This window comes from Aspergillus nidulans, chromosome VII (genome assembly GCF_000011425.1).
Source record: "Aspergillus nidulans FGSC A4 chromosome VII".
NCBI lineage: Eukaryota > Fungi > Ascomycota > Eurotiomycetes > Eurotiales > Aspergillaceae > Aspergillus > Aspergillus nidulans.
Genome location: NC_066263.1, coordinates 2800531 through 2820142, shown reverse-complemented (window position 1 = coordinate 2820142; position 19612 = coordinate 2800531). Strand labels below are relative to the sequence as shown.

Genomic DNA, 19612 nt, shown 5'->3' with positions numbered 1-19612 from the left:
GTCAAGTGGAGTACTACTCTTTTTAAGGGAAGCATCAGGAACTCATCCTTCCTTCGCAGTGCGGCATATTCGGTGTACATTTAGGACTGGGAAAGGATAACCATGGCGCAGGGCTATTCAGGCATTGGTGTTATTGGGTAACCATTTTGAATTAGAATTCTTCAGACCATTCTTGCTGGGATAAGCCCAGTGGCTCGCTTGTTACCCATTTTTTATTTGTACTCGGTAACTTTGCATATTATTGCATAATACCCCAACGGTACTCTCCGTATATTGTTTAGCCTTGGTGTCGCTGCTCAGAAGATGCTCCCACTTTGGCATTATTTAAGACACATTATTTTATCTGATCAAACCCCCGATCTAGATTGAGTTGAAGAGCTGCGGTTCGTCCAGAATGTATAAATTGTGTACGACTAGAGACTTTTAGTAACACATTGACCTGCACCTACCTCTCATTCCAAATTAATCTAGCAGCGCTCAAGAGGTGTGATCCTATAGCATGCCTTATGTATGAGGAAGTAGGAGTGGAAGCTATGATAATTATTCGTACAGTGGGCAGGTGCAGCTACAGCTGCTGCCAAAAGGTTCCATCTGACCGTAAAATATATCTGTACGTTGTCTTTGCCTCCTTACTTCTTCCAGAACACAGCCTTACAGCCTTAACTCTTCTGGGAAGTCTCCCCTTTTTGAACCTGTAAGAAATTTATCTTCTACTCCCAACATCCGCGCCTCCTCCCTGAGCTGCATTTATTAGAGATGAATTGAAGTGTTTTGTTTAGCATCCTAGTATACGTAGTAGTTGAGATGGACTGCTTACGTCACAGATCCAGATCACCTGACACAGTGTGTCATCAGAGACCACGATTGAGACACCATCAAACGACGATAACTTGTGACTCATTCTTCACAATGCCATTTCTCTTTTGATCGCCTCCCTTTCTGAATGTGTGTGACGGTTCCTCCTGATAAAACAACTTAATCATCGGCAGATATTGCTCACACTCACTCTTGTTTCGAGCTCAATCTCAGACTGTCTACTTCGGCCTCAAAGATGACTCTATACCAAAAACATAGCATACGTGAAGAATTTAGACACTGCCGACATACATCTCGACTGATATTCTGCGTACGTAAAGGTACGCGGATACTTGTTTGAAACTGATACGGCCGCATATCTTTCTGCGAATAAATCAATATCGTTGCACGCTCTCCTTCGGTAGACGTGTCTTTACTTGACACAGTATGGCCTCTGTTTTCACTTACGATCCGGACCCCCCTAGGGTGTCTTCCCCTTGGTCTACCTCAGGATCTTCAACCCCCCAAGTGGTTATAGTTGGCAATCGAAACACGGCCGCTCGCACCCGCTCCAGCACTAGCTTGTATAGTGCAGGGCATGATTTCCTTTCTGATTATGGGATCTCTAAGCTGGAGCCAGAACCGCAAGAAGGTCCCACAGAGTACAAATTACATCTTCTCTTGCGCCCTCGGCGTCCCTATACTTCTATTTCTACGGGCCACCTTGTGGGTGGGTCTTATCATTCCCGTGCAAGCTTGTCTACATCCGGCCCCGCAGCCGCAGCATCCTCAACTGAGGAGCCGAGCTTGAGATTGCCTCAGAGCCGCTCCATAGATAGCCGCCAGCAACGCCTGCAGCAGTTGACAACTCAGCTACTATGGCGCTTGCAGCAATCGTCGCCATTCCATTCTTCTACGACGGCCAACCTAGTGCTTCCAGTTCTACCGGAAGCAACGCCCAGACTGGGCGCGACTTCAAAACCGTCACGCCTTCTTCCTGGCCTTGAGGAAAGCCAAGGTGCTCTCTACGAAATTGGGGTTGCGGATGACGGGACATTTGTAGGGCTTATTCATGACGAACTAGAGGAGAGTTTGTCCAATCTACAAGCCATGGCTGCCAGTTTGGGTTGCAAAGTTGAACTTCTCCGCAGAGTAGTCGTCGGCAATTGCGAATGGGTCGAGGATCAAGGATCCGAAGAATTAAATCCGGGTAAAGTGCATACTGAGAACCTCTGGGTTGCGGAGGCGCTGGTAAGCCCAGACTGGGACTACTATCGTGCAGAGCCATGTGTGACCGAACCACTTGAGAAGCTGTCCAAATCGGACCTCGCTCCAAATCCAATGTCGGAAGGGTACGTTTCTAGCACTAGTCAGATCAGAGTATCTATTGCAGGGCCAAATACTGTTGGCAAATCCTCCCTTCTTGGTACATTAACGTCATCTGTCTTGGACAATGGGAGGGGAACGAGCAGATTGGGCCTATTAAAACACAGGCACGAAATCTCATCCGGTGTAACGAGCTCTGTTGCGCACGAGCTTATAGGATACACTCCAACGCCATCCACAGACGGCTTTGATGTGGTCAACTATGCCTCAGGGAACGTTGCAGCCTGGGACGATATTCACGCCGCCTCCAAGGGCGGTCGTCTAGCGTTTGTCTCCGACCTCCCCGGCTCAGTGCGATACTTGAAATCTACATTACGGGGACTTGTCAGCTGGGCTCCTCACTTCGTGTTCCTCTGCATTGCTGCCATTTGTGAGGAAGAGGTTTCTTCAAGGCCAGGCCCCGATTCTGCAGAACAAGCGATGGACATCAATCTAGCTTTATCGTATCTGGAGCTCTGCATAAAACTGGGCATCCCGGTTGTTGTGGTTATTACGAAGATGGACCTCGCGTCCCGAGGTGGCCTGAGGAATATTCTCGCCAAAGTGTTATCTGCATTGAAGGTCTCCGGCAAGAAGCCAGCCATGCTCCCTGTCCAATCCAATTCAGTTGAGGAGGGCGTAGACCTACAGCATATCAACTCGGCAGAAGCGGAAGAAGTGAGGAAACTCATAGCCGCAACGCATGATTGGACTGCAACAGTGCCTATTGTACTCACGAGTGCTGTTGATGGCTCAGGCATAGACAAGCTTCATGCCCTTCTTCGGAATCTACCTATTCCTTCCAGGCCACCCGTAAGGTACATCAGCATGCCGAAGTCATTGCCAGCTCCCCAACACCCATCGAATGTCTTCGACGTCGACGAAGTTTTTGCAATTCCTCCCTCAAAGGTCTATTCAGAACAACGTCAACAGAACCCCGGTGTGGTCCTCTGTGGTTTGGTCCGTTACGGCTCTATTTCCGTTGGTGATGAGCTAGTCATCGGGCCTGTCACAATCAACACTGCGCTGGAAAACGGAAATTGTCCAGGGGCTCAAAGGCTTGGTTCAGACCGCCATTTTTCGCAACATGGCTCTTACAGAAGTCGGCCACCGTCCGGAGAATTCTCATCCTCATTCCTCCAGAGCTCATACACAGGAAAGTCTGCTTCAACTGTCCAAGCACTTTGGCAGCATGTTCGAGTTGTTAGCGTCCGCAATCTTCGACTTTCAGTCCAGAAGTTGACCGAAGACCAAGTAGGCACCATTGGAATCGAGCCTCTATGCGCCACCCCTTCCGAGCAACCTCCGCGCCTAGGCAAGATTCGAAAAGGTGCGATTCTAGCCAGTGAGCCATTGTCTTCTGGCACTTGTCCGTTGTTGCCCATTACCGGGTTCGTAGCTAGTTTCTCGTCCAGCGAATTCTCATCTTCCTTGTCTCCCCCAGTTTTGCTGGGTGGCAATGCAATAGCGTATATTGCGAACGTTCGAACAACAGTGAAACTGACCTGTTTGGCCCTTGCTGGTGATGAAATCATATCCTCGCCCCCATCACCTACAGAATTGGAGTTTTTCAGCTTTGACGCAGACTCGCCAAGCAAGCCGAATGTGAATAAGGTGGTCAGCTCCTCTGACACCACAATGCATGGTACTATCGATATAACGTTCTCGTTTGTTGTCTCAACTGAATGGGTTGAAGTGGGATCTAAGGTATTTATAATGCCGGGGGCATCAGCTGCGTTGGCTTCTGCAGAAGGCTCTAGCTCACCTTCGGGCTTGGAAGGATTCGTTGGTCATGTTCGCGAAGTAATTTACGCTGAGGAAGGTGGAATCTGATAGTTTTTGAAATATAGTACCGTTCTATATTGCTGGTTATTTATTTTTCAGGTCACATCCGCTAATTCATACGGAACGATCTAATCATATACTTAAGGGTAGTATAGTACGTACAGTAGTATAGAGATGTGGCACGTGCGCCGCCCCCACTACGGTTAGCCCCATTAAAGCCCCGCCGTGACAAGACTTCCTGCACAGCAACCGTCACCAAGGAACTTCACATCATCTGCGATTCCCTATAGATTGATCCTGCTGCTGCCATAGAAAATGCAGCATTTCGTTCGACCTCGTCGACTCGTGTTCACTGGCTGAGCCTCTACGCAGTGAGTTGACTGTTCCGACAGGCAACGCGTGCCCGCCTTGGTCCACCCTTCTGTGATTGGTAGCTTTTCTTTTGTGTTTGGGGGGTAATTTGCCAGTTTGCCTACCGCTCTAAGCTCACCATCTGGAATCCAGTCTCACCAGTGCCACTTCCGCCTGTTTTCATTTCCAGCTCGTCTGTCGACATCAAGAAGCGGGCTCTCGTTCGTCCGAAGTAACTGGTCTAGTGCCTCGCACTCGTCTCGTCTTATGGTTTTGCTCCTTCAGTCGAGTCAGTAGCATCCCGCCATCGCCACCATGGCCGAACTTGGCAGCGCCTATGCGGATGCCGGGGTCATATCTGATTTGGATCAGTTATGCGATGAAGAGGAAGACCTGGACTCTTCTGTTAGTACTGCCTCGGCGGGCGAGGAGTTCCAAACAGAGGTGGTTCAATCACATTCAGAAGAGGCCGCGGTGTCGCAACCTCATCCAGATGGACCCACTGTGCCCATGAAGGAATCACCACCCTCAAAGGCCTTTGTTGAAAAGAGATCGCTTTCTATGACGTCCGCAACGGGCCGCGATGCGACGATTGTCCAAGAGACTAAGGGACCAGCAAGGCGTCTAAATCTCCTAGATCTTCCTGTGGATCTCCTGCAAGACATCATCAAAGAGGTATGTGTCTTCAAATAAGTAGGCTCGTACTACATTAACTGTACTTAACGTTTTCTAGGTTACGCATACGAATGACCTGACATCTCTGGCCCTTACCTGTTCCGCACTCCATTCCCTTGCAGTTCCCCAAATGTACTCTCGATTCGATATCGTCTGGCCAGATGCCTTCCCACAATCTGATCACCCAGGGGGAGTAGATGCTCTTTCTTATGGCCTGGCAACACTGGTAATGGGAGAAGACATATTTCGTGAAGTTCCTACTACGAATGCAGCACAGCGGTGTGCCCACTGCGAGTGCAACCGCCAACAATCGCAGAATCGGCAGGCCAGTGGGCGAATTCGACGTGGTAACTATTTTGCACAGTATACACGAAAGTTTTCGGTTGGAAACGGGCCGTCAGATTGGGTCCAAGAATATTCGGTTACTAAAGAGACGGGAAAGATGCTCGGAACACTCGTTGCTTTGGCCGTGGCTCGGATGGTCAATCTGGAGACTTTTATTTGGGACATGCCCACTGGCGTTGTTAGAGACGTATGGATTGCGCTTTCATCGCTAGCAGACCGACCGGGACATGAGTGTCGTTTGGAGAACGTTTGGATACGGTGGCACGATAACTCCGAGAATGCGGTTCGCTCTTTATCAGGAGTGCCCACTGCGTCTTCATTAACTCTGCCTGAGACCCAAAATATCCTGGCTCCGCCGCCTGCTAGCACGTCTCTTTTCAGGAGATATGGGCATGTAGAGTATCCCTCCCTCTCGATACTACCCCCTCTGAAAAGCTTGAGCGTCCTTGATATAGACGAGCCGTCATACTTAGAGGAAATGGCTGTACTCATCAGACGCTCCCGTGATAGACTTAGGGAGCTGCGTATCGGCATCTCCTCGAAAGTTTATCAGGCCTCGTGGTTAAAACCACAAGGAGCCTCGCATGTTGAGCAAACACCTTCCAATCTCGTGTCCGGGTGGCCAAGGGCTGGTGGAGTTCTTGGGGCGATTTTGGGCTGGCCCAGTCGCCATGCAAACGAATCCTCTTTCCAACAAGAAGATCCCGTTAAAGGAGACATTGGTGACATTACTGTAGTAATGGACGCAGTTACCTCAGTTGATAGTCCCATTGAAGTTCTCTCTCCTCAAACTCTCAATACGACGTCGACTCAAGATGTGGCCGAGGCACAGGATATTGCCGATGCAGGGAATAGTCCGCCTATTAGCTCTCATGAAACGCAACAAGTACAGGTTCTTGGGTCCAAAGCTCCGCGAGAGTCTTTGAGGAAGCCTTCAAAAACGATTTATTCATTCACCTCTGGTTCAGACCAAGAACTGCTGAAGTTGGAGGTCCTGGAACTGGAGCGTATCCCTATCTCTGCAGCAGTCTTACTAGACACAATCGATTGGACCCGAGTTACCACCCTTACCATTCTTCGCTGCGAAGGCCACGAAAAGTTGTGGAGAAGCCTTCGTCGTCGGTTCTCTCCTTCAGCGGCACCGCACACTAGTACAAGACATGGTAGAAGCGAGGAAGATAGGGCCCAGCCTGAATACGCCTTGAGAATCAAGCACATCCATACGGATGCCGTCTCGCCATATCTCTTGCTTTTCATCAAAGATACTCTTCAGCCTAACACCCTGGAGACCGTATTTCTTCATGGATCTCCCCTTCATGACTCTGCCGTTCACATTGAGGGGATATATCGGAATGTGATACGGACACATAGGTCGAGCTTGAGGAAACTTTTAGTAGATAGTACCGAACGGTCTCCAGCAGGAGTGGAGATCGTGAACTCGCGATGGCAAAAATGGATGTTCACTCGCGAGGTCATCACTTTTATAACAAGCGGGCGAATGCCTAAGCTGAAGGAGCTCTCTATGACCATAGACTCTAAAGACTGGGTAAGCCTTTGTCTCGGTTATTCAGCATCTGATCTCTGCTAACAGCGTAATTAGCATTACTTCCTGCAAAGACTACCTAACATTCCTCAACTTCGTGCCCTCCACATCTCTCATATTGTCCGTCCCTTACACCTCGACCTGAAAGAGCTCGCCATGCAGGTCCTTGACATAGTAACACTGCGGCCAGAAATCAGCATCAGCTATTTAGGCATGCAGAGCAAATGCTATGAGATCCTTGAAGGCAAGGGCAATGAGTACGATCTGGCCGAAACAGACGACATTCACAGTGAGGGCTTTGTCCCAGGTGCCGAGAATTGGGCCGGGTCCGACACGAACGAGGAAGGGTCTGATGAAGACGACGAAGGAGCGACGATGGATTCGCAATCCGACTTATCCTCGGAGGATCATAGATCGCTGGATGATGATGATGCTTCCGACTATGATTATGGTCGACCGCGCGTGTCTTTTGGCTTGCGTGAGATTCTGTTCTATGATGACAAAATTGCTATCTTCAAAGCCCGGCATGGCGTTCTATGATCCCGGTTTTCTGAATCTATGTGCGCGAAGCGAGTGTTGATATTTGTCTTTCTTGTTGGCTGCAAGATACCACGGAGCGACCTCCCAGCAGTATTGACTGGAACTTGTGTATTTACATCAATTTGAGCATTATTAAGATAGCCACTCACAACTGTCCCACTTCCAACCTATTTATTGTAGTAGGAGACCCCTTAATTGTAGCACGGTATACTGTACAGATATCACGTGACCTGGCGGTCAGTAAGCTTTTGCTCCGCAACCAAGATGAAATGAACGACATGAAATCAACTTGAAGCCAATCAGCCACCAAGCACCGTTGACGGCCGAATTCTAACTCGCTTCAGACCGGTTCTCCCCAGAAACACGTCGAATCTCTCCTTTTTTGCGCGAAGTCGCAATCTTTCAACACCATGAAGCTCGTTCGGTGCGTAAAATCCCGTCGCAGCTCCACGTCGAAGCTCTGCTTCATTGCTGCAAGAACACTACTAACACGTCGAAACCAGGTTCTTAATGAAGTGCGCCAATGAGACGGTAACCATCGAGCTGAAGAATGGTTTGTCTTCTTTCATTCTAATTTTACCTCTGCCCATATTACCGCTAACATTCTCATCCAGGCACAATCCTCCACGGAACTATCACCTCCGTCAGCCCGCAAATGAACACCTCCCTGCGAACCGTCAAGATGACACCCAAGGGTCGGGACCCAATTTCGCTGGACACGATCAACATCCGTGGCTCCACGATCCGCTACTATATCCTGCCGGACAGTCTGCCGCTTGACACTCTGCTCATCGACGACACGCCCAAGCCGAAGAACAAGGCGCGTAAGGAGGCCGATCGTGGCCGGGGTGGTGGTCGCGGTGGACCCAGAGGGCGTGGCAGGGGCCGGGGACGGGGCCGGGGTCGTGGTTTCTAAGCTATAGTATTGCGAGGCTATGCTATGCTATGATACAGGAGCATTTCGTATTTGGGATCGGATCTCTGGATGCGGAGTTATTCTTTTTTTTTTTTTTTTTTTGTTTTGCTTGATGCCGTCGTTGTCCTGGAGCTCGGATAAATAACTGATCGCGGATTCTTGACTGTCGGGAAAAGGGACTGGGGTTGTTTATTACCTTATTTACCGGTCAGTTAAGAGAGGACGGAAAGAGTGGTTCATTCTGTGCGGGACATCGTTACTCTAGTAGGGATGAGTGATGACACCAAGGCCGATACGACCATGTCTTGCGACTAGAGGAAGCAGCAGTGTCCTATATCCGGCGAACTGGGATATAGAGACGTTGATTTGTGCACGGTGAACAACCATAGACTCCCTCCACTTTTAGAGAGTCGGAAATCACAAATGATGAAAATACAGGGTCTATCTATATCTATAATCTATCTATCATAACGTCGTCATCATCGTATACTCTTTTGAGCATTATTCCTTCCAAATCCTTACAATAACCAACTTCTCCCACCCGGCTTGCACCCCACTGTTCCCAACACTCTCAGCCCTCCAACCGCCTCCCCATCCCCGAATCCTACCCTTGACCTCCTCTGGCCGATTCTGCGCACAGAGCAAGACGTACGCAACGCCGCGATCCGGATCCAGCACCTCCGGTATCGACTCGAGTAACCTGTCCGTCGTCTCCATTCCATCCCGGCCCCCAGCATAGGTAAGGGAGAGGTAGTAGGAGTCGCGCTCGAATTTTGCGCTCCGTGACAGTTCCAATTCGTTCGCCGCAGCATCAGAAGTGGACGGTATAGCGGGTAATTCCTCCGTCGGCACATAAGGCGGGTTAAAGAGGAGAATGTCCACGCTTCCAGCGCGGAGGGATGTGCAGAGGTCCCCTACAACCGCGGACAGGCAGACGGACCTTGCCTCCGCCTGCGCACCCGCATCCTTATCTATCTCCGATTGCCGCTCTTCCACAGCCACAGTAACAGTTTTTTGTGTCGCAGCGCAGGCGTTTTTGTTAACGTCTGTCGCAAGCGCAAGGACATCCGCGCGGCCGAGGATAAGAGGTGAATTTGCCGTTAGGAAAGCGAGGACGACTCCGGAACCGGAGCCGACTTCGAGAAGGAGAGGCGATGGCGTTGAAGAAGGGAATCGTGATTTCAGCCAGGCGGATTCGGAGGCGGAGGAGAGGGTGTCGAGGAAGAGGTAGGAGTCTTCGGAGGGCTCGTAGATTGTGTCGAAGGAGACATGCGAGGTGTCTGGAGTCGGAAGCATCTTTTCTTTTGTGAGTAGTGAGTCGTAATTTAAGTGAGGTGGGTGTTGTATATCTGTAAAGGTAGTTGTTGGATTAATTAATGCGGAGACAAATTTCTCCGCTTGATGAGCTCCAGTCCGACCGCGGCTCCGTCATCCATCTCCAAGTCTAAGCCTAAAAGTCCCCAAGTACCAGTCAATCACTCAACATCTAGAGGCTTCGAAAAAGAAGTGAAAATGCGTATCTTCACCCGCCTCCTCTACGCCGCCCCATCGAACATGGGCTCGGCCGCGAGCCTCAGCGAAGCCCTCGCCCTCCTCCCGCCCATCCCGCTCTACCGCCGCATCCTCCGAGTACACCGCAAGAAGCTCGATCCCGAGATGCGCATCCTAGGGGACTCATATGTGAAGAGCGAATTCCGCGCCCATCGGGGAACGGAGAATCCGTTGCATATCGTACGTCTTTTATGGCCTGGATTGTGGTTACAAGTTGTGAGGAAGAGGGTCTCGTCTAGACAAGACTAACGCTGGGTACTGCAGATCGGGTTCCTTACGGAGTGGCAGCTTTATGCGCAGAAGCTTGAGGGAGATTCGTGGATTGGTGAGAAGCTGGATCAGGGCAAGTTGGATAAAATGAGCGGTGCGTCAACCTAGTTTTTTCTCACACTCCAGCCCTGGGACTATTGAAATAAGAAACTAATTGGTTGTATTGTGCGTTCTAGACCAGCAACTCGGACAGTTGTATGAGTTGATGCAGACGATCCAGAACAAAGATGGGAAAGGTGAAGGAGAAGGGGAGAGCGAGAAGTAGTGCTGCCAGGTGCTTCTATACTACTGTTCTTTGGAGAGCGCCTGGGCTAGATTATTGGCGTTGAGATTGATGTTTTACGCTACATGATGTCTTGTAGATTTCTGTACATATATATTCTATATTACTGTATCACCACATCTCTATGGAAGTATAACCCGGAGAAAAGCCGAGAGAACCACTTGCAAGAAATTTGGCGAATCATATTTTAGCTGATAAGAAGTCTCCAACAGTAACGGTGGAGAAGCCTGGAGAGATAGATAAAACAGGATCTCAATTCCACGCCCTGCGCTTGACATCTGCACCTATATACTCCCTTGTCCAACCGTCGTCTCTCTCCAAGCATCAACACTTCACGACTAGGACACACCAAAATGCCCTCTATCCTTGAAGATCCCAACACAAAGATCCAACCATCAGATTCCCTCCTCCTCTCCTTAAAATCCCCAGCCTTCAATACCCCCCTCAAGACGACAACCAAGACAGGCGCGAATGTAACCCTCTACCCGATCACAAACGGCCCATCATCTCTTCCACAGAGTCTCTTGCGCTTTTTACACGCCGAGTTCAGCGCGGAGATTGAGAGGGGCTGTACGTATCCAATGGAACAGCCGATGAAGTTTGAGGCGTTCGGCGAGTATTGGTTTGGGATGTTTGGGGTTGTGGCTGTCCTGGATCAGGAAGGGGATGGTGAGGGCGGTTTATCTGTGGACAGTGAGAGGGATTGGGGAAAGGAATGCTTGGGAACGTTTTATGTTAAGCCTAATTATCCTGGTATGCCCCAATATCTTCCGGTGGTTTTGGTAAGGATAGGTCAGCTAATGAGGAAGGCCGGTGCTCGCACGTTTGCAATGCAGGCTTCTTGACTACCATCGCAGCGAGGAACCAGGGAGTGGGCATGGTGATGGGCAAGGCGTACTTGCACTTTGCTCCGTTGTTGGTATGTCATGTAAAAAGAAGCCAAGTAAATCAAGTAGCTGATTGATATAATAGGGCTACAAATACTCCGTCTTCAACCTTGTTTTCGAAAACAACGTTGCCTCGGTCAAGATCTGGGAGAGGCTTGGGTTCAGCGTTATTGGTCGTGTGCCGGGGGCAGCGAGGTTGGCGAACAGTGAAACGCCTGTTGATGCATTGATTATTGGGAAAGACCTGACAGGAGAAGCTGTAGTAGAAAACGCCTAGATTAACAAGAAATTCGAAGATAAACTCCATACACCTGATTGAATGTATACATTGCGCTAAATCATATGGTAGGTATCTTTGCAAAAGGGGAATCATCGAAGCAATCTGACAACCCGAAAGACCACAGATAATACAAGGGAGAAGATAAAATATGAACTTCGAGGCAGCAGATGAATAAGACCGTGGTAATCTCCTTCATGCTTAACCACGCCACGGAGGTCGTTCCGAGAGCTTGCTCCGAGTTGACGGGAAATTATCCTTGTTACGGTTCCGCGGCAGAGGAAGCAAACTGATGCGGCGGCTTCCTGAGTGTCCAAGTGCTGTACCGGGACGAGCAGCTTTCGTAGGGCTGTCGCTTCGTCCCTGTTCCTGAGAGACGCTGCGATTGAACGATGTCCCGGCAAAACTCTGGCGGCTGCGGGGGGTATTGGACATGTTCTCTGTTCCAGCCGGGCGTCGAAGTTTGCTATAAGGAGGAGGATCCAAGATGGAGGGACTGGGTGATGGAGACGCTGTGCGCCCAGGGCTACGCAAGCCTAGGCGACTGGATATACGGCTCGCAGATCTAGCGGTCGGTGGTACGGGAGACGTAGATGGGTCCCGGGGTGGAATTGTCGACGAAGGGCGTGTCCCGCGTGAGGGAGCAGTTTGTTTGCGCAACGAAGGCGTCCAAGGCTTGTACTTATGTCCCACATCCAGGTCATTGGTGTTCGTACTGGTATTCCACCGTGGTCGGTTGAGCAACGCAGGCGAGAGTGCAGGCTGTGCAGGCTGTGCAGGCTTTCGTGCTGCTGGCGTTGGAGACGGCGCTGTCAGCGTGGTCTTAGGGGTGGCCTTGGGATTGCTGGGCTTTCTGCCGGTTAGGTTGGAGGCAAGTTGCGGTAGTCCTGAAACCCGGCGTCCGGTCGATGTTCGAGCCGCGGAGCCGACGGAGCTACCTCGCCGACTGGACTTGTTGGCTGGAGTCATGACCACCGATGATGCCGGTGAGCTTCCTGGAGTGTCCGCAAGGCTTCCCGTAGCTGGACTATCTATCGTCAGGACGGTGGAAATGGAATCGCGCATATGTTGTGACCTCAAGTCTTGAATGTCTTCTAAAGACGAGTCCATCACCTTGATACTGGCTCTCAAGGCGTTGACCTGGGATTCCATGTTTGCCAGAAGCCGAAGGATTTCGCCATTCACAGTTAGTCTGTCTTTGACTCCTTTCTGGGTGATTGTAAGAACCCGGTCTATGGCAGGGACGTAATGCTGCTTCTTGGCCTCGTAGCTCTCAATACGATTCGTCATGCCTGCAGGATTATGCAAATGCATGCCCGTCTCAAGGCCCTCTTGCAGCTTTGAGATGCTTCTCTCAACAGACTCAAACATTTTCTGCGCCTGAGAGCCAGCGTTCCGAAAGACCATGATCCACCGGTCTTCCTCTAGCTCCTTCCGCAATGTTTCAGCATCTGCCTGCAGATTCTTGTAGTCCTTCTCAAGTTTCTCGCGGCGCTCCATCAACTCCGTGCATGCAGACGGAAAAACTTTCTCCGCGCGTGACTGGAACATGGAAAGCCTCATAGGCAAGAAATCAAGCGAGGCGCGCAGCGGCTGAAGACGGGCGAATAGTTCAACAAGATTAGAGTGATTCGTGTCATCCTGCGGAGTTTGAATAATCGGCCTGTCCAAAGCAGGCGGTGCAGGGTAGAGGGATCCCATGCTGGAACGTTTATTCAAAAATCGACCACTAGAAGGCGTCTCCTCCACAATCGTTTCGAGTTCGTTGATATCCAACCCAGTAGAGTCCTCATTCGCCAGATTGAAGTGTCGCTTCGCCTCCATCTCGAAAACCAGTCCTTCTAGCTCCTCAACTTCCTCGCCCACATCACCTAGGACACTATTCCATAGTTCCTCCCACTCCATTGCCAATTCCACCTGCTCTTTCACTGCCCGGAGCCGCGACTTGATGTTGGCCCAACTCTGTAGGATGCTGTCCATTTGGGTAACAATCGTCTCTAAGCCATCAGTGCTGACATTAGCGATGTCCTCGCGCAGCTGCACATCTTCGATAGCTTTAACATAGACATTAACTAGGCTTTCAAACTTTGTGATCGCCTTGTCCACACCATCAAGGCCTTCCCGTCCAGCGGCCGCGGCCCATACCACGTCATCCTCCGCATCAAGTCCGTTCAGCACGTTCGATGCCTTTCTGATCCATATCTGAATCTGTTCCGCGGCACCGGTCAAGGCTTTAACTGCGGCCGGAGCGTTCGATATCGAAGCGATGCTAGCTTCAAGCGATGAGGGCTGTGGAAGGGCGATGGAGGTAAGCTGAGAAATCTGATTGCTGAACGAGGATCGTGAGAATGAGAATATCGAATTGGTACTAGAGTATATCGATGACGTCCGGTGAAGACCGTGAGGATTAAAGTATGACTGAGTGTTCGATGACGCGCTCGACTGGATAGGAGGGGAGTCTTTCGGGGGCGGGCGTGGCGCGCCGTTTGCTTCTGCTTCGAGCTCGCTAGTTTTTTGAATGTACTTCTCGTAATCTGTTGGGCCATCGGTCTGGTCTTCAATGTTAGGATCACTTATTTCCGGGCCCAGCGGTGCCGGGGCTGGCTCAACAACAGACATGGTAGTTGGCGTATTTTCCACTTTCTCTTCTTTTGTTTCCAGGCGGTCGGATGTGGCGTCCTGACCCGACCCAGGGGTTGACTCCGCGACCGGTGGTTCAGGCACGCCTGATTGTGGTAGTGGTTCTCGCTGTACCTGTTGTTTTTGAGTTTTGTTGGCAAACGATATTCCGCTCCAAGCGCGGCCCTTTCTCTCAACTTCGATCGACTGGACCTTGTGTAGACTATCCAACTCCTTGATCTGCTCCTCGGGAATCCTTCCAACCGCACCGGGGTTCCGGGGGGATGTTGCTGTTTTGGAGCTTCCGTCCAGTAACTTCACGCGTGCAGCTAAGCCGGGTGATAGACGGCGGAGAATGTTCGGGCGGATGAGAGACTTTTCGGATTGGGCGTCGTCGCCGTCGTCTTCGTGAAGGAGGCTGCTGCCGATACTCCGGGTACTTCGTAGCGAGGCTTTCGATTTGATACGACGAGGTGTTGCCGATTCATCCGGAGAAGAGACGGAGACTAATGGAGGAGGAGGTGGTGGTGGAGAACCTTGCGACGTGGTCGCCGAGGTGGACGTGTCTGGAGCGGGAGCCGAGGGGTGAGAGCTAGTGGTAAAGATGGCACGCATCGATACGGCGATACGTCCACTCTAGCCCGGAAAATCTGGAGGGCTAGAGGTAGAGGGTTGGCTCAAAAGACAGAGAAAATGAGAATGAGAACCAGTTGCTATTATGACGCAGTTGCGCTGGGTGAAGAATGCGTCGTTGCCCAAAAGTATGTTGGCGGGCCCCTATAAGAATGTTTGTTGTTGCTGTCTGAGTAGGAGTGGGGTGACGACTCTTGCAGAAGATGAGCTGTTCTTTTCTGAGCTTGCTGAGCTAAACAAGGGACTACATCGTATTCAGAAAATAGACCAGAGGGAGGAGTTGCAGGAGAGAGAACTGGAGGATGAAGGAAGAGAATGGAGACGAAGAACGATCGCTAGAGCCGTTGCTGTCGTTTAATGAGCAATTCCCTTCAGTTCTTCAACTTGGGCTGATCGCCACCACCAACTGCCCGGATTCCAATAGCGCAGTGCGTTCCCGCAGGGTCCGTTCAGGGGATCAGCTCCTTTCTTTATCACGCCCACTAGTGCTCTCCCTCTGTCCTCGTATTAATCCATTATTTCCTGTTCCTGTGCATCCTGTCTTCATGCTGTCTAGGTATTTGTGGCAGGAGGCATTCTTGGTACCGTAGGCCTAGGCATTCCATTTCCAAGGAACTCCTCCCTGAACGCGCTGCTCGTTGTAATACTGCCGAATTTCTAACCGAATTTGTGGTTCGGGATACGACTAGGAAATCATGGATATACTTTAAATATTTAATCTGGCTAATCATTGACTAATGCAATGCAGCACAATGTACAAGGTGCAGGACAAACACCAAACTCCCTCGCCAAAACTGTCATCGACAAGTAAGGGGTATCAAATACAGGCAGCGCGGACTGCAAACAAACGTCATCCTGAATCAAACTACGTGGACCCAATGGCCACTTTCCCAAAAGCCCAGACATCCAAGACATGCGCTCTCAAAGAGGTGGATTATCGACGGAAGCCGTCATGAGATCTTGACAAGCAGCCCGTCAACACTGGCTGCAGTCGCTCGTCTTCTCAATACTCGAAGGTCTTGCGAGAGCTCTTCTCGGACGGACTTGCACCAGGCTGCAATGGCTCGATCAAACTGGTGCCACGCCTCGTCGCTGGTGCCATAGACGACGCCCATGACGTCCAGTTCGAGCTTCGTCTCCCAGCGCAGTTCGGCCGCCTTTATCCAATACCGAAGATTATCTGCTTGTCGATATGGCTTGGCAACGTCTTCATGGAAGGTTTTGATCTCACCAAAAGGTCGCTTGGACTTCCGGACGGCTATGTTGTGGATCCGGATCAGATCGCGGCCGTCACGTAGTCTCTCAAGCATCGCAGATGGGAGTGAACCATCTTCAGGCTCTGTCCATACTGGCAAGCGTGAGTCTGGACCTGTCAGGCTGGCCAGAAATTCCTCTTCCCGCTGCCGTTCCCGACCAGTCCAATCGCCTTCAATCCAGACCCACGATGCCCGCTCTTTCACTTCTGCGTCTTCAAGCTGCGCCTCTTGCGACAACATATCGCGCACATCGGACATCCAGCCTAGAACGGCCTTCTTTTCCTCTTCTCGAAACCCACCTGCAAAATTGCGTCCTGCCCATCGCTTCAACACTTCAAGGACATTAAATAGATCTTGCCTAATCTCACGCTCGCTTTTTATAGAAGCCAGTCGTTCCGGGTATTCATGGGTGGTATAGTATATCTTTGCTGCGCGAATCGCAAGCGTGACAACATCTAATAAGCGCATACCGTTGATTTCATCCCAGCTCTGAAGAGCTGCAGCCAGATTCGCCTGGTGTTGCGAATCTCCATTTGGTTCCGTATCGCCATCTGGCGAGACATCGATTCGTGGTGGAAGCGTCTCCGGTGAATGCTGCTGCTGAGACACCGCATCAATCTCTCTCTGTGCTTTATATATCGCGTTCAAAAGGTCCCTCCGTAGCTGCAGCAGATCCGGAGGCGGCGGGATATGGTGCGTCTTAATGCTATAGGTACTGACAGTCGGGGGCAGCATCACTTCGTCTCCGTCCTCGACAACGTCAAACGCATCTTCTCCTGAATCCGTATTCATATCCTCCGTTGGGCTCATTGTAATTTCGTCCGTGAAGCGGGCATTTGGTGTGAGCAGCAATTGTGGTGTGTCCTCCGTATTCCTCTTTTTCTTCTTATATTCTCGCGCATTACCACCCTTCCCATCCAGCAGACCTGTTCGAGCGAAATAGTATTGCAAATGTGCGATGCTCCCCAGGCTCATTACACTTTCCCGGTTTTTTGCGGAGGCGGCGAATTCCGCCCCCTGAGGCCGGATATACCCCCGTCTCCGCGTAGAAACTGACACTGAAGACCTGGCATCACCGGATGTGCCAGACGATGTCGACAACGAAGAAACTGTAGAAAATGTACGGTCTGGTGATGGACAGGACGAAATCGCGGGTGTTGGAGAGATGGAAGGGGAGGGTGAGGAGTCTCGGACAGGAGGGGCTGTAGCATCAAACGCGGCGGGATCGTCCATTGCGACACTGTGTGTTTCGGTTCATGCGTGGAATGTAGCAAACGCTTGATAATGTATAAACGGGTCGGTCACAAAAGATGAAAGGACAGGTGGTCACCAGAGGAGAAATAACGGTTAACGTAAATAGAAAAGGGACGCCTCGGTAGAATAACAGCGGAAATGGCGATCGTGACCGATCTGCAGGCGAGAACAAACTTGAGACGTTCGAAAGGGGGGTTCTTGGGCTTCTTTCGTGGCACTAAAGGGGAAGCGGGTCAACTATTCGATAGTAGCGCCTATACCTTTAACGTCGCCAGCCTAACGACCATGCCTACCAGGTGATCATAGCTTACTCTGAGTATGGATAGAGTGATGCTTTAAGAAAAAGAAAACCTGGTCTTCGGCATTCGACTATTGTTTGCTTTTTCGATCTGTTTCGTCCCGGCGCCCCTGACGCCCAGACACAGGATATGCCGTGCAATCTGTCGGTCCCTCATCCCACAAGAGGCAGATGAACACTGCATCGCGTCTGCAGGCTGCACCAAACCTGATGACATCTTGACATGCATTAGCGAACATAAACGGAGCTTTGGATGGAGCCATCTGGCTCTGAGACATGATGGCAAGCCCCTGGCTACGCTCAGTAACAGCAAAGACCCATTTTCCACACGGATATTGCTATCCCAATATAGTTTAGTGTATGTTTCATCTGCGCTCATAATTGCATGGCCGGTCCATATCAATTAATCTGAACAGGTTCAAGAACATTCTATTACCAATAAAGACTAAGGAGAGGAGATATCCGCGATGCTATGCTCAAGTCCAACCAATTTGCGCCGCTTTAATCATATATGCATGTTCTCCCATTTGCTCCCGCGAATGACAAAACCACAATGTATAAATGCATAAATGCTCAAACAACCTCCTCTCGTTCCCAGCCGGTGGTCTTTAAGTGTTTGATCCCTTTGCCAGGATGCGGTTTAGACGGATCCTTCCATTCAACGGCGAAAGGGTTGACGTCGACCGCTTGCTTCAGGTTCCCTAGCGTGTGGTTGACCTCGCGATGTTTGGCCTCGTCCGCTCGGACATACAGCAACAGATCCTTCATGGTCCGGTTACCCTCAGGCATTTTCCAGTACTTGACAGCGATCTCTGGAGCCTCCAGCTTTTCCCAGTGCGGCAGCCTGCCGCTTTCGAGGTCTTTGATGGCCCGAGTGTAAGTGAGCACGGCTTCCTCCTCGAGATAGCCGACGAAACGATGACAGGTACGTGGCGAGATGAGATAAGAGAGGAAGAAGCCGTTGAAAAACACTCCTTGCGCTCCAAGGACCATTAAGCGCATGAACCACCCAGGTTCGGCCATCTTGAGGAATGTGAGCAAGTGCATCCGCTCATTGTATGCCTCCTCAAGGAGCGTCTCGATCTGCGCATTGATTATTAGTTGAGCCACGAAAAGTAAAGATGAAAGAAATCTCGACATACCCATCCGTTATCTCGCTTCATACGTCTGAGACTCCTCAAATGCCTTAGCATACCACCAACCATTCCAGGTACACCCGCGACGCTCTCCAAGAAGACAAATCTTCTTAACCATTCCTTTTCCGTCATCTGAAACTTCTTGATGTCTTCTTGGCCCGGCGCAGGGTGTTTATAGCCAGTGACCAGGTCCATACCCCATCGGAGCAGGCGGACACTCCCAAGCGCTACCCAGTCAGACCAATTCTTTGCCTCGCGATGGCCAACAGTGACTGCACGCATTTCTTCTTCACTGTAGCTGTTCTTGATCAGCATCTGTCGCCTCTCTTGAAGATTGGATAACTTACACAGGATGAGCCCACGCTGTTTTCACCTCGACTATTTTCGGTGCATCAGGAGGAGGGAAATAGTCTTTGATCTGTGATTGTGGCGTGGAGGAAATGAACCTTTTCCCTGTCGGTTGGTCGTAGCATTTTTTGACGAGGGGCGGATTGCTGTATCGTAACCCAGCGCTCGCCATACTCCTCGTATAGGTCCGCACTGTGAATTGCAGGTAATGTTTCGGTATAGCGGCCACCCTAATAGGCCCCGTTGTTGACATCGAATTCATAATGCTGATATTGTTTATTGTTGAAAAGGTGCTGTCAATTCTGACGAACTGTACTTAGTCAAGATAAGATGTTGCTTTGACATACATAAGGAGTTGACTGGGACTGCAACTTTTTTTGTATTTATATATGCCAACTAAATACAAAGACCTATAAAAAAAATTCAACCAGAGGCAATCTGAGGCAGGAATCGGAACTCTCAGGGCTGAGTACCCGCACACAGGA

At 50.5% G+C, this 19612-nt stretch overlaps 9 protein-coding genes across 9 annotated transcripts, besides 1 other annotated feature; 5 read left to right on the top strand and 4 right to left on the bottom strand.

Annotated features, from left to right (window-relative positions):
• Positions 1-19612: part of a sequence feature (contig 1.32 1..435990(1)) that runs on past both edges of the window.
• On the top strand, positions 1243-4030 carry ANIA_02107 (uncharacterized protein; the record flags this gene model as incomplete). The annotated part of the gene is made up of 1 exon (XM_050612960.1): positions 1243-4030. One exon carries the CDS (start codon positions 1243-1245, stop codon positions 3991-3993), a length of 2751 nt encoding a protein of 916 aa, XP_050468809.1. The 3' UTR covers positions 3994-4030.
• ANIA_02106 (uncharacterized protein) lies at positions 4408-7533 on the top strand. Its single transcript, XM_654618.2, has 3 exons — positions 4408-4971; positions 5030-6862; positions 6917-7533. Exons 1-3 carry the CDS (start codon positions 4612-4614, stop codon positions 7397-7399), a joined length of 2676 nt encoding a protein of 891 aa, XP_659710.1. The 5' UTR covers positions 4408-4611; the 3' UTR covers positions 7400-7533.
• Positions 7710-8372, top strand: ANIA_02105 (mRNA splicing protein SMD1). Its single transcript, XM_654617.2, has 3 exons — positions 7710-7823; positions 7903-7952; positions 8014-8372. Exons 1-3 carry the CDS (start codon positions 7810-7812, stop codon positions 8313-8315), a joined length of 366 nt encoding a protein of 121 aa, XP_659709.1. The 5' UTR covers positions 7710-7809; the 3' UTR covers positions 8316-8372.
• Positions 8817-9611, bottom strand: ANIA_02104 (S-adenosylmethionine-dependent MTQ2p-like methyltransferase; the record flags this gene model as incomplete). The annotated part of the gene is made up of 1 exon (XM_654616.2): positions 8817-9611. One exon carries the CDS (start codon positions 9609-9611, stop codon positions 8817-8819), a length of 795 nt encoding a protein of 264 aa, XP_659708.2.
• Positions 9769-10420, top strand: ANIA_02103 (succinate dehydrogenase assembly factor 3). Its single transcript, XM_654615.2, has 3 exons — positions 9769-10046; positions 10131-10230; positions 10313-10420. Exons 1-3 carry the CDS (start codon positions 9828-9830, stop codon positions 10399-10401), a joined length of 408 nt encoding a protein of 135 aa, XP_659707.1. The 5' UTR covers positions 9769-9827; the 3' UTR covers positions 10402-10420.
• ANIA_02102 (protein ngn2) lies at positions 10773-11583 on the top strand (the record flags this gene model as incomplete). Its single annotated transcript, XM_654614.1, has 3 exons — positions 10773-11172; positions 11277-11338; positions 11392-11583. The coding sequence occupies 3 exons, from the start codon at positions 10773-10775 to the stop codon at positions 11581-11583; spliced, it is 654 nt and encodes a 217-aa protein (XP_659706.1).
• ANIA_02101 (protein migA) lies at positions 11605-15126 on the bottom strand. The gene has a single exon (XM_654613.2). The coding sequence runs from the start codon at positions 14815-14817 to the stop codon at positions 11785-11787; it is 3033 nt and encodes a 1010-aa protein (XP_659705.1). The 5' UTR covers positions 14818-15126; the 3' UTR covers positions 11605-11784.
• On the bottom strand, positions 15786-17324 carry ANIA_02100 (uncharacterized protein; the record flags this gene model as incomplete). The annotated part of the gene is made up of 1 exon (XM_654612.1): positions 15786-17324. One exon carries the CDS (start codon positions 17322-17324, stop codon positions 15786-15788), a length of 1539 nt encoding a protein of 512 aa, XP_659704.1.
• ANIA_02099 (protein aodA) lies at positions 18054-19475 on the bottom strand. The gene is made up of 3 exons (XM_654611.2): positions 19127-19475; positions 18786-19077; positions 18054-18726 (listed from the first exon to the last, which is right to left on the bottom strand). Exons 1-3 carry the CDS (start codon positions 19387-19389, stop codon positions 18217-18219), a joined length of 1065 nt encoding a protein of 354 aa, XP_659703.2. The 5' UTR covers positions 19390-19475; the 3' UTR covers positions 18054-18216.

Excerpts from the sequence above, each read along its gene's own strand:
- ANIA_02106 (XM_654618.2), top strand. The coding sequence starts at position 4,612 with ATGGCCGAACTTGGCAGCGCCTATGCGGATGCCGGGGTCATATCTGAT. Across the intron at positions 4,972-5,029 it reads TGCAAGACATCATCAAAGAG|GTTACGCATACGAATGACCT; the intron begins GTATGTGTCTTC and ends AACGTTTTCTAG. Across the intron at positions 6,863-6,916 it reads CCATAGACTCTAAAGACTGG|CATTACTTCCTGCAAAGACT; the intron begins GTAAGCCTTTGT and ends CAGCGTAATTAG.
- ANIA_02105 (XM_654617.2), top strand. Across the intron at positions 7,953-8,013 it reads AACCATCGAGCTGAAGAATG|GCACAATCCTCCACGGAACT; the intron begins GTTTGTCTTCTT and ends ATTCTCATCCAG.
- ANIA_02103 (XM_654615.2), top strand. The coding sequence starts at position 9,828 with ATGCGTATCTTCACCCGCCTCCTCTACGCCGCCCCATCGAACATGGGC. Across the intron at positions 10,047-10,130 it reads CGGAGAATCCGTTGCATATC|ATCGGGTTCCTTACGGAGTG; the intron begins GTACGTCTTTTA and ends TGGGTACTGCAG. Across the intron at positions 10,231-10,312 it reads CAAGTTGGATAAAATGAGCG|ACCAGCAACTCGGACAGTTG; the intron begins GTGCGTCAACCT and ends TGTGCGTTCTAG.
- ANIA_02101 (XM_654613.2), bottom strand. The coding sequence starts at position 14,817 with ATGCGTGCCATCTTTACCACTAGCTCTCACCCCTCGGCTCCCGCTCCA.
- ANIA_02099 (XM_654611.2), bottom strand. The coding sequence starts at position 19,389 with ATGAATTCGATGTCAACAACGGGGCCTATTAGGGTGGCCGCTATACCG. Across the intron at positions 19,078-19,126 it reads ACAGCGTGGGCTCATCCTGT|CTACAGTGAAGAAGAAATGC; the intron begins GTAAGTTATCCA and ends GATCAAGAACAG. Across the intron at positions 18,727-18,785 it reads TGAAGCGAGATAACGGATGG|ATCGAGACGCTCCTTGAGGA; the intron begins GTATGTCGAGAT and ends ATCAATGCGCAG.